The sequence below is a fragment of the Solanum stenotomum genome, chromosome 4 (genome assembly GCF_019186545.1).
Source record: "Solanum stenotomum isolate F172 chromosome 4, ASM1918654v1, whole genome shotgun sequence".
Lineage (NCBI taxonomy): Eukaryota > Viridiplantae > Streptophyta > Magnoliopsida > Solanales > Solanaceae > Solanum > Solanum stenotomum.
In genome coordinates, this window is record NC_064285.1 from 57,338,647 (window position 1) to 57,351,701 (window position 13,055).

General features: G+C 34.8%; 2 protein-coding genes across 2 annotated transcripts in view; one reads left to right on the forward strand and one right to left on the reverse strand.

The window, feature by feature from the left end:
- Positions 1–13,055, forward strand: part of LOC125862623 (potassium transporter 4-like) — a 346,656-nt gene that overhangs the window by 99,522 nt on the left and 234,079 nt on the right. The gene's annotated exons all lie outside the window — the stretch shown is intronic.
- Positions 1,880–9,807, reverse strand: LOC125862631 (protein GET4-like). The gene is made up of 12 exons (XM_049542749.1): positions 9,603–9,807; positions 9,456–9,535; positions 9,305–9,383; positions 8,827–8,908; positions 5,641–5,797; positions 5,020–5,110; positions 4,647–4,730; positions 4,438–4,484; positions 3,116–3,244; positions 2,902–2,986; positions 2,695–2,772; positions 1,880–2,027 (listed from the first exon to the last, which is right to left on the reverse strand). Exons 1-12 carry the CDS (start codon positions 9,648–9,650, stop codon positions 2,010–2,012), a joined length of 978 nt encoding a protein of 325 aa, XP_049398706.1. The 5' UTR covers positions 9,651–9,807; the 3' UTR covers positions 1,880–2,009.

Genomic DNA, 13,055 nt, shown 5'->3' on the forward strand with positions numbered 1-13,055 from the left:
TCTCGGCTCATACTTTTTAGATGACCACGAAAGTTAAGCTAGCGGATCCACTAAGCAAAAATAAGGTCTTATATCACGGCAAGGTATAGGATGGTCCTTGGGCAACGTGAGGTAAAACGTTGTATCACCACTTAGTTTCATAGTGGTGGTTATCAGTTAGAGAAACTCCCACAACAATAGAAAGAGCTTGGTTCCTCGATAAGTTTTGCTTAGTATGGATGGGGGTATGGGACTTCATTCATGCATTGCACAAGTAGACTTTGAGAGGAAGCATGGTATTTTCATGATATTATAAATATGATTTTTACGTCAAGTTTTAATAGTTTTAAAAGCTTTATATGTTGCATGTGTCTTATGGCTTTATATATTGAGTTCAGTTATTCTTGAGTTGAACAGAGCCAAGGTAAGTTCTCTTTTGTATTCCTTTCAAGCTTAAGTTGTTGTTTAGCGGTCCAGCTCGCATACTCGTACATTCCATGTACTGATGCCAGTTGGCCTGCATCTTTTGATGATGCAAACGCAGGTACCCAGGATCAGCATCCAACACGCCGTTGATCCAGTTGAGCACTCCAGAGTCAGTGGTGAGCCTCTTTGCTTTCCGGAGGACTCAGTTATTTGTGTTCTTAAGTTTTGTTTTATTAGGATGTTGCGGGGTCTGTCCCAAGATCCATCTCAGTGTTATAGAGGCTTCATAGACAGTCAGTCAGTTAGTTTTGAGTCTCTCATCTATGTATATATGTAAAAAATTCTATTTTGAGACTCGAGTTGCCGTTTTGGCCAGATTTTTATCAGTTGGTTGTTTTATAACCTTTCATTGCATTGAGTTGCTGTTGAGTTAAGTTTCCACTGAGTTAAGAAAGCCAGGCCAAGGGTTCGCTTGGGGCCAGCAATGGTCTCCGAGTGCCGGTCCCGCCCAGGGTGTAGGCTCGGGGCGTGACATAATTAATTTGATATGATAATGGTATAATATTTTAAAAATAAAAACTGAAACTATCGAATTGAATTTTTTAATACTATACCATCCCTACCCCTAATCTCACATGTTAACTGCTAGTAATTAAAATAGATAAAATTTCAGAAATAGCAAAGATAATAGACATAATAAGGCTCTATAGCTATAGTTTCGTTTGTTATGGAGGTTGCGATGTGTATATTTCGCTTACCCAATTGTATATTTTACTTGCAAATATACATTCAGGGAAAACATATACAAAAGGAGCTAGGTTGTGGTCTGTATATTATTTCGCTTGCGAATTTACAAAGAGGGTAAGTATATACAAATTTTGTATTTATACTTTAAGAAATTTTTCAGAACTCTGTTTGTATATTTCGCTTGCCAAATTACAAACAGGGTAATTTATTGTGATTTTTTACAAATAAGTAAGGTAAGCATACAGAAATTCCGAATCTATATAATCAAGAACCGAATTATAGAAATTATTAATACAATTAGGAAATCGAATAGCAAAATTTCGCGAAATTATAGCCACGGATTAAAAATAATCAAAATTGTAGCTATATTACACAATATAGTCTAGATGTTTGTCATTTCGCGTAATTTTCTCATTAAAGTATTGCCATCCAAAAAGATTTAAAATTGAAATATCAATACTTCTAATCTATGTTGCAGATGACTTAATATTGTGTTAGACTGTTTCTCTTCATAAACCCACAAAATTTCTCAAGGAGATAGGCACAAAACTAACTTCTTATTTCAATCAGTTCGTCTACACCGGGTATGTTGTTGTTGTTGTTGTTTCGTATACTAATTTTCAGGTAGTAAATCTTGAAATCTCACATTCTAAAGCAGTATCTTAAACCTATTCGAACGCAACGTGCCATCGAACTCTTTTCTCTCTTAAATTGTATCACCAAAAAAAACATTTCTAACACAACACATTGATTCATGGATAACACAATATAGATTCAAAAAAAGAAACATTTGCTGCATTGATACTTGCTAAGACAAGGGAGAATGTCACAATGTAGATGTAGTTCATCACTTTAAATTAATCGCCTCCCATCATCTGCAACATTAAAAGTTCTATTTCAGAAACTCATACATGGAAAAGGTTAAAACTTCCTATATACATGCATAGTATTTTCCCATCAAACTAGCCATACTTGTGTTTTTGTAGCAAAGCAATGCCTCTAAATATATGGACTAAAACAGAAACTGTTTGCTTTCTACCAAACTAATACAAAATGTGCTTCTTCCCCCACTCACGTCGTAAGAAACACTTTGTCAGCTGACTTTTCTAGCTCACGAGGGAAGGTTTGCCCAAGTCCATATTAGGATACCCCTTCACGCCCAGGGTCCACTGGAGCGTAGACTTGAAGCTCAAACGGGGATGGACCTGACTCTGATACCATGTAAAGATACAACACCTAGACTTAACTAAACCCCAAAAGCTAGCTCATGAGGGAAGGTTTGCCCAAGTCCATATAGGGATACCCCTTCACGCCCAGGGTCCACTAGAGCGTAGACTGGGAGCTCAAACGGGGATGAACCTGGCTCTGATTCCATGTAAAGATATGGTACCTGGACCTAACTAAACCCCAAAAGCTAGCTCATGAGGAGAGGTTTGCCCAAGTCCATATAAGGAGACCACCAGTCAATTCTCCAATCAAATGTGAGACTTTTACCCACTCTACTCTAACACTCCTAACTACCTAATGTGAGAATAACATTACCTTAAAGAAATCTCCAATCCCCTCAAGAGGATTTCTACGTCGAACACCATAGAACTTCTCTGCAATATCATCTAGCAACTAAACCACAGACACAAACACAGTAAACATTAGGAGGAAATAAAACGGACAAACATCTGAAAGTGAGAAGATATAACTAAGAATCCCAGTGTATGCATGGAAATTCCTCCTTTAGAGATAGCAACTCACTTCATTAAACATAGATTCTCTATCTATACTAGACTTGTAGGTTTGTCTCAGCATGTTAAACAGAGGTAAAGCATCCCTTTGCAACCTGTATCATAAATTGAGTTTTTGAAGTGTGAATGACAGTTTAATTAATCATGTACAGAAGGATGCAGCAAAGACTTATTTTTTGCCACATGAAAAATTAATTAGTGTTCAAAGCACGATTGGAACTTACGTCAGGAGGAGATAGTTCACATACTGTGTTAATTCTGAGCTAGGGAAGTTAAGATTTTTCAATTCGACTTCCATTTTCACCTCATCCATGAGCTTGTTAGCATCTCTTAGGTTTCCCATAGACAAGTACCTGCAAAAGAAAAGAGATAACAATAAAAACCAAAGGCTCGACAAGATAAACAAACATGGTAAAGATTAAAATTAGTCACTAGTACCTTTAATTGTCCCATTTTGGCAACAAATATGGTGTGGAATACAGTCGTATAGCCTAGGCGGTTTTCATTGAGAATGTAAGGCCTAACAGCGCTAATAGTTCCTCTAAGACGAAGAGAGAATGCAGGTGACTGCACTATTAGGCAACCCAAAGGTTTCTCACTAGCACGAAGGAAATTAAAGTTGTAGCTGCCCATGAAGCACAAACATCAAATTTAACGGGATTTGAGTGGGATATTTCTTGCACATAAACACGGCCAGGACACATGATGACATGATCTGAGACACCAAATAGGATCAAGAAAATCTCTAAAAGAATATATATTTCGGGCATTCGTGCAATAGAGAGAAATATAGAGATAAAAACCCAAGACTTAAACATTGCTACTATTTTTCTTTTGAGTTATTTGTTTAGCAGAAACATCATTACTGCTATAAAAACAAACATACGCTACAACTAAGAAGTGACAGTAACTTCTATCGCTATTGATTTAGCAACTCAAATGTGACAACTATGAACTGATAATTGATTTTTTTAAGTAGGAGAACCTGGTTCGAAGGAGTGGTTCAATGGCGGTGCTGATTCCGCACCCACAGCCCTTTGTATCTCTTCCTTCATCCTTTTATTCTTGTTTTTAATGTTATTTCACTGCTATTCTGTGCTGTTACATACTTCTTTTACTAAATCTGATTTTACGTTTATCATTGTTCGATATACCAAATCCATTTGCAGAAAAGGGACCTGTTTGTAACATTTCTTTGAGAATGCAAGTCTATCCATATTCAAATTTCTTTGCCAGTCATTTTACCGTTACATTAACTTCTGTATCAGTATTTTGAGAAAAGTTAGAAACCTAAGCCAGATAACAGAGTACATGCAATCTGATGTTCATGAAAGCCAAGAGAAGAGGGAGATCGAATGAAGCAGTAGAGTCATTCAGTATCGGTGTAGAGTAGTTTAAATGCATTTTGAGTAGGAAGTCATGTACTTTATGTACTGAAAAATAGTTTTTTGAAGTTTAATGTTCAGAATATCCACCAACAGAAGTTGGATAGGTTAGTTAGGACCACCAAATGTAAGGAACTAAATCATCTTCCAAATGTACTCACATCAGAATTGCCCGCACAATAGCCAAATCATCTTCTCCTGGATAGCACTGCATGTTACATGTTGTGAGTTGTACAAAATTTGAAATTATATCATACATGTGGTTAATAGGTCATTGTTGACAACAACTTTGCAAAAACGGTTTTCCTAATGTGTCCAGTAATGGCTAGATATAAGAAAAATGATAATAGTAAGGGCAGCCAAAGCTTACCTTGCCCATGAAATTTACAAGAGCTGAAGCAAACTTCTTTGGGTTCTTTCCTCTCACAAAATGAAAAGATACTTTACCAATGTCCTGCAAAGCAGGGACGCGACGACGTTAACTGCAAGAAAATCCCCATCAAGTTCAGGTTCACTAACAAAAGAAAACTCAAGTATCTTCACAAGTAAATAAGTTACCAACTGATCTGCCACAAGGCTGTAAGACAAGATAATCATTTTTACCATCAGCTACTAGTTTTACAAGTCATCTGAGGCCCTAATTTCTCCCATTACAAATCAAGAAAGTAATAATTTATGGAACAGAACCGGCACTTTTTCTTTCGGGTACCAAGAACTAGAGAGCATCAGCTTGTATAATGTACCACTTCAGGAGACTCTGAATACATATAATCTGCCAGCATGTCATGCAGCTCTGGAGATCCATACCTATGAGCGCCAAATTCTGCTGACCACCTAAAAACAAACCATAGTTAGTTTCTCCACCTTCCTGCATGGCAAAAGGAATAAGTACTTCCAACAAGATAAAAAGTCTCGCAGAAGGACAAGCACAGGCATCAAGGATGTTATCCTACTCTATCGAAGAGCTAAACAAGAATAATAAGGCTCGAGTAAACAATCTCATTCAAAAGACACAATACAATCATGAGTCACGACGAATTTGGATATCCTTATGAAAGTGATGTATTACGGAGGAAAAGAACCATGACTAGTGAGTCAATGGGAATATATTTGCAAGCACAAGGATAAACTTGTTGCATTAAGGATCTAAATGAAAATTATGCAACTAGCTCCATTAGAACCTAATTAATGACAGTGTTATTTTCTAGGAATTCTATAGTATGGTATCAGTACATCATTTTAGACAGTGAAATAAAGCTACTATGTAACTCCTTCAGCAACTGAAACAACCGTGTTTTCAAGGAAGAGGATAAACATAGATAAATATGTGTGGATTGGCTGCAACAAAAGAAAGAGTATCTAACTTGATAGCGGCTTTCAGAAAGGATGAACAGCCTTCTACTCGTGTTTTGGCTGCCGCAATGGCTTCAGAAAGTTTTTGCAAGTCATCGTCATCTGCAAGCTCCAAATGTTGTGGAACAGAAAGCCGAGGAAACTTCTTGAAGATTTTCTTGACACGATCTTGGGAAAATGCATTATAAACCATGTCAACACTTAAAACCCCATATTAAATTAGCAACAACAACAACTACTACTACGTCTTAGTCCCAAATAAGACAGGAACAACTATATGAATCCTCAATTTAAAGAAAAAAAGCAATACGAGGAAAAAAAAAACAAACACAGAGAAGCACCAGCCTATTTAGCTTTCATATAGCAACACAGTAAAGTTGTGATCTAATTGGCTACTTAAGTTGTAGAGGAGCTAGTATCACTTTCTTGCCATTCTAGGAAACAGTATTTGCTTTCATTTGTACAATGTAAATTACACTTTTGAAATTTAAGATTTTAGTTTATTATCCATCACTTACTTGGAACTGTTAGAAAGATGAATTATCTACTTAATGGAATTCTTTGGGATTTTTTTAATAAAGTAAAGCTTTTATTCAAAAGTACCCAGAGGATTATAACTTGTCCAATGCATTGACTCTTGTGTTAAAGTTAGATCGACTAAAGCCAAAACTGTGTAACATGTTTACATCCAAAAAGATTTTCCAACAACGTAAATTCAACGAAATTCTTGTTGTCGAAGCTGTAACAGAGAATGCCTCTCCCCGAAAGTACCTCTTGTTTCTTTCCCTCCATAGAGTCCAAAAATTGCAGTCAAGAATGGACAGACCACAACTTTCTTTTGTCTGTCTGCACCTTCAGCGTATATAACTGAACGGATCTCTTAAACCATTAGGAGTAACCACCCATAGAAACCCAAAGAGATTCAAGAACAAGTTCCTTGGAAACACTGCAAAGTAGAATTGGGTGTCTGATAGTTATGCATTCTAATATACAGAATACGATGAAGCTCTTGATCATTTATTTCAGTAACATCATTTTGTTCCTTTCCTCTAGATAATTGAAGAGAGAGAAAAGGGAGCTAATCGTGGCATTCCTTCTCACTATTTATTCTATTGATCTCCAGATCACTAAAGTTTCCTAAATATGGTTGGAAATACCTAAGCGACATTAAACAGAGAATATACCACACTTGGAAGCTCGAGTACAAATTCTGAATGAAGAAGTAAATGATCGGTGCCGTCTCCATTCCTTTTACACTGGCAATAACAATTAATTGACTAGCACAGATGACCATGACATCCATATTTCCTTGCAATAGTTGTCCTCCATAAAACTACTCCAGCGTTTAAAAATCTCCACATCATTTCGTAAATGAATTTTGATTGAAAATAGATAATTGTAGGACTCCAAATCACCGAGACAGCCATATTTTTTCATCCAACAACATACCCAGTGTAATCTCACAAGTGGGGTTCGGGGAGGGTAGAGTGTATCCAGATCTTACCCTACCTTGTTGAGATAGAGACACTGTTTCTGATAGACTCTCATCTTAAAATAAAGCAAGGCCAAGCAGTCCAAAAAAGAGAATATAGAAATGAGAGTAGTAACAACAATGAAATAATGTGAAATGGGAGCAGCATACAACATATTGAAGAAAGAACAGTAATGCCAACAAAATAATGCTATAATCGAAGCACAAAAACACAGAAATTATGAGAATATTGCTAATACCACTGGTAATAAAGAAGGTCCAACTACTATTACCAATCCTATCCTGCAGGAAGCGAGAGATCGCTTAACTACCAACTAACCTTCTACCTTAATCCACAACCTCTAAACCCTTCTATCCAAGATCATGTCCTCAGTTAGCTCAAGATGTACCATGTCCTGTCTGTTTCTACAGACTGCTTCACAATTTCTTCATATAATTCCTTATATAATTCGGTGTCTACAGACTGCTTCACCCCACTCTAGGGTCCTCCAAAAGAGATACTGGAATAATGCCTTTGATCATGATGGAGATTCTCATAGTGGATACACGATATACGATCCATTGTCTTCATTTCACCACCCAAACCAATTCTTGCCAACAGATATATCAGGTTATTCTAGTTAGCATGATCATATGCCTTTTCTATGTCCAACTAGCATAAAATTCCAAAACTCCACTAGTCAATCCCAAATCCAATGTTTCATTGACAATGAGAGTTGCATCTAGATCTATCTCCACCAGAATCGCTTTGTGAGGCATATATTAGTTTGCCTGAGACCCATCACTGTCTCATGGATAACATTATTGTCATTGTTTATTTTATTGATGTGAAAGGGAAAACACAGCAGGCAAGATGCATACAAAATTATAGAATTTTACATAGAAGTATGATACTCTACAATGAGAATCTTTTCATCGGTACTAACTAGTCTATCAAATTTACTCCAAAATATAGAGGACAAAAGGCAAAAAAGTAACAAAAAACAAAGATTTACTAATATGTATAAGGGAGTTATCTACCCCTTCAATGCTTTTCTATTCCTTCCCTATCGGCTATCATATTGTCCACATTAATTCTAAATGAGAAGCTCCATGCCCTCTTCTTTGACTCTTCCTCTTATACATTTCCACCTTAGCAGCAGATCACAAAAATTTCTTGGCACCAATTCGATTTCGAAGATATTTCTACACTATGCACCATTAAGTCTTTATGTTATCAAGCAAAGAAGCAATAGATGGTTTTTGTTGAAAATTAGGAGAACTAATGCAGCTATATGTTCTAGATTAATTTTATGTTTTATCTGTTAGTGTTATTAGATTTATGTTCTTAGGTTGCAACTTCTACAACTGTTACTACACCGCAATCTCAAGCTAGTCGGGGACAACTATATGAATCTACACAATCATTTTGCTTAATTTGTATCCATTTCATTCCAGTGTTCAATAGCTCAGGTTCTACTTAGCAGTTATATGTTTAACATGACGAAATCTTAATCAAAACTAGTTGGTATCAACTATATGGATATTTTTGCTTTCATTTTGTTGTATTTTTCTTACATTGCATAATGACAAAATTAGGAAGAATATTGTACAATACAAAAATAAATGCATTCCCACTCAGTGGAATTTCACTAGGTATGTTGTTGTTTTTGTACAAACATAAATGCATTATACAGAAAAACTAACCGAATAAGGAAAGACTAACCAAGAGTGTCTTCGTCATATGGAACTTTTGATTTTGCAAGTGTTTCAGCAAAGAGCAAAGAAAGCTCTGCCCCACAGGTAATCTGGAAAATGACAAGAAGAGTCTAGATAAAAAATAGAGGCTACAACAACACACCAAGTAAAATCCCACAAGTCTAGTCTAGAGCGGATAGAATGTATGCAGACCTTACCCTAACTTAAAGAGGATCAACAATAGAGGTTGAATAATTAATAGAAGAATCCTAGTGATATATTGTAGTCCAAGCGGAGCTAGAAGCCCAGGTACAGGTTCGGCAAACCCAGTAACTTTTGCTCAATATTATATTTATATTAAAAATTTTATCAAATATATACAAACATCAAGTTTAGAACTCAGTTATTATCATCCATATAAAATTCAGAACCCATAAAACTATAATTCTAGCTTCGCCTTTGAATTTACCATACAAGAGAAAAGAGAAACATAACATAACATTAACCTGGGCCTTGTCTAATTGCAAACAAGCACCAGACTGAAGAACATTCAAGGCATCAGAGTATCTCTCAGCAGAGGCATATCTGAAAATAAATATAGACATTATTATTATAATGAGCACGCAATCAAATTCAATTGAATGATGACCGCATTACCTGGCACTAGTAGACTTATACATTTGTTGAGCTCCATAATAATTTCCCTCTTTCACAACCTTCTCCAACTTATCAATATTCTGCGTTTACGCAAATCAAATCAGAGAAATAGAAGTCAAATAAGTAAGATTAATCGTTAAGTTTTACCTCTTGAGCTGGTGGTTGTATCACTCGTCTGACTCTCTCCCTAAACATGATTTCATATAAGTAAGAAGAACAATTGCATTTTTTGTTTTGTTAAAATTGTTTGATTATTTTTCATTTCTCCATACAAAAAGGAGTAAAAAATGGGACTTTCCTTATTCAATGGAGTCATGCATTGAACGCTAAAATCACGTCATGAAAAGCATGAATAAAATTTCAATTTTTTTTTTTTTTTGGCAAGAGTTGGTCATAGGCCTATGTTATTTATATCTATATTATATTAAAAGCATCATTAGAATTGTTAAGTATAATTTCCTTATATAATTAAGTTCCTAATATTTAATACTCCCTTCGTCCCATTTTATGTGAGACCTTTTTATTTTTAGTTCGTGCGAAAAAGAATGTCAACTTACTATAATTAAAAATAATTTAACTTTAAAATACTCATTTTATCTTTAATGAAATAATTTTCAACCACAGAAATATGCAAGAATTGTTTTAGATCATAAATTTCAAAAATCTTTCTTTTTTCCCTTAAACACCATGCCAAGTCAAACAATGTCACATAAAATGGAATGGAGAGAATACCAAATATCCAAAGAAAGGAACCAAATATAAGAACTAAGTGAGTTGAATATTTGAAATTTGTAAGGTTGAAGCGACCTAAATAAATCATATTATTATTAGCAAATAGCAAAGGTTAAAAAATATATTATCTTATATATCTTTTGACTTTGTCTTTATTCTAGACTTTTTGTTGCTTGATACTCAATATTTCGTCCATTTATTGAATTTCACATTATTTATTTTCTGTAGGCTTTAATTTATTAACACGTATGTTAAAGCTAGTTTATTTAATTGATCCAAAACGAATGTAGAAAATGACAACAAAATGGTTCTGTCCAGACCCACTAATATTGGATTGGCCTAAAAAGCATAAATAAAAGGGAAGATTACACAGTTGCCCCTCAGGAGCAAATTATTTAGAGTTATCTACTCTTTTATTTTCATACCCCCTAAAAAGTATGGGGACCAACTAGGGGTGTACATGTCGGGTTTTTCAAATATCAAACCAAACTATTTGTGTAAAAATTTTAAAATTTATAAATCAAACCAAACTAATAAAATTTGGATATTTTCGGATTTTTCAACCTCGGGTTGGTTCGGGTTTTTCAAATACCAAACCAAACCATTGTGTCAAATTTTTAAATTTATAAATCAAACCAAACTAATAAACCTCAGATTTTTGAATTTTTTCGGTAAAGTTTGCATACAAACATATAATTAATTTGTGCTCAAAATATTTCTTTAGTCCAACCAAAATACAATTATCTAAGGTGTTTCTTAAGAAAATAACACAAAATATGAGATGAGTGATGACACTAAAATATTCAATAAAAAATAATAATGAAATCATCATATAAAATAAATATTACAAAGTCAGAATGAAAATGATCATAATTTAAAAGTACTAAATCATGCTAAAATAAGTTTAATAAGTATTAGTTACATTACTAAATATTTAAGGAAAATTAAAATTAGATTATGTATTTTAATTATCTAAACCAATGTAAAACTAAAGAACAAATATTCAATATTATTGTCATTCTTAGTGTTGAATTGATTTTCTTTTTTGCATTAGTATTAATTTGATTTTGATTTAAGTTTTATTATAATTATCAACATCTATGAACTATAATCTTTATTGGACCATTCCGAATTCTAAGTTTTAAACTCGAAATAATATATTAAAAGATAAAAACTATGAAATAGTATAAGAAATATTTTAAAATCATATCAATGTAATTATTTTTATGTATAAAATAAAAATTTTAAATTTCATACATAATGTCGGGTTGGTTTGGTCGCGAGTTGGTTTTTTTTTAGTTAAAACCAAACCAACCCAAATATAGTCGGGTTTTTTTTCCAATACCAAACCAAGTAAAACCAAACCACTACTTGAGTTTTTTGTTCGATTTGACTCGGTTTACGATTTGATTCGATTTTCGGTTCGGTTTTGTACACCCCTAGGACCAACCATTCAAAGACGGAGCTAGAAGGAGGCGAGGGTGTTCACCCGAATTGTACTATGAATGGTGAGAATAATAACTAAAAGTCATGTTGTAACATAGCACGACTAAGAAGAAATTATTTTTAGAAAGTTTGTGTAACATCCGACAATTTGAAATAGCTTTGAAGAGGCTTAGGATTGGAAATTTTCATTTTTGGAAAGAATTTTAAAGTTTTGGAAATTTGGCTAAGTATGGAAAAGGTAAGTTTTTGGCCAACTTTGATCAGTCGTAACTTCTAGCTCATGATGAGTTAGAAGTATTTCCAGTTATGGTTGCATAGCCCTCGGAACGATCTTTCCGACGCCGCCGAGTTTGCTCAATTCCGAGTTCGTATGAGCGAGTTATGACCTTTGAAAGTTGGGCAGTTGACAAGGAAATCCGTCCGGGAATATTAAGGGCATTTTGGTCTTTTCCCTAGCCTTTTATTTTGGTTATATAAATGTGTTAGGCTGATCATGTTGATCAGTTTTACCATTTTAAAAGAAGTGAGAGTGAGGGTTTTGAGAGAAGAAGAAGAGAAGAAGAAGAGAAGAAGAGGAGATCAAGCAAGGAGATCATCGTGGATTTTCGTCGGGGGTGATCCCTAACAAGGTATGTGAGCTTTTAGTGTTGGGTGATCCTTTCCCCCACACACCTAACCCCTTTCATTCATTAAGAAAGGATTGGCTTTGTTGTTAAAGTTGTGAGTTGTTGTGGTTGAAGTTGTTAAAGTTGTTAGTTGTTGTTGTTGAAATTATTGTTGGTATTGTTGTTGATTGAAATGTTGAGATTCTTGATGATTTGGGACTTGTTTCCGGTTGGGGTTTTGAGTTGAAATCTATTGAATGTTGAGGGATTTCATGTTTCTAAGTGATTGGGGCTGGAACCCTTGAAGTTAGAAAGTTTAGAGTTGGTAACGTGAAGGAGAAAAGTCGGGCTTCTTACATGAAACAAGTCCGTGTCGCAGACTTGTTCCCTCTGTGAACAAAATCTTCTCCGCGTCGCGGACAGGACGCGGACTCCACTGTTTTCAGAATTTATGTTCAAAGATTTCCTTAAGTTTGGCTGTCCTAAATCATTCCTATACATCATGAGGTCCTTCCAAACACCAATCAAGTCCTTGAACCCATAATCCAATTCAAGGTGAGTTAGGATCAAAGTCAAGTGAAGTTAGTTTCCGATTCAAGTGAAGTCAAGCTTAGAAGTTGAGTAAGTCCAAGCAAGTCTTTAAAGCTTTTCAAGAGTCTTCATTAAACGTTTTAACTTCATTCTAAGGCTCAAGTTCCAAGTTAAGTATAGAGTTTCAAGTCAAGCAAAGAGTATATAGAGTTTCAAGCTAAGTAAAGAGTTTCAAGTTTCAAGTTTAGTAAAGAGTAAAGAGCATATAGTTTCAAGTCGAGTAAAG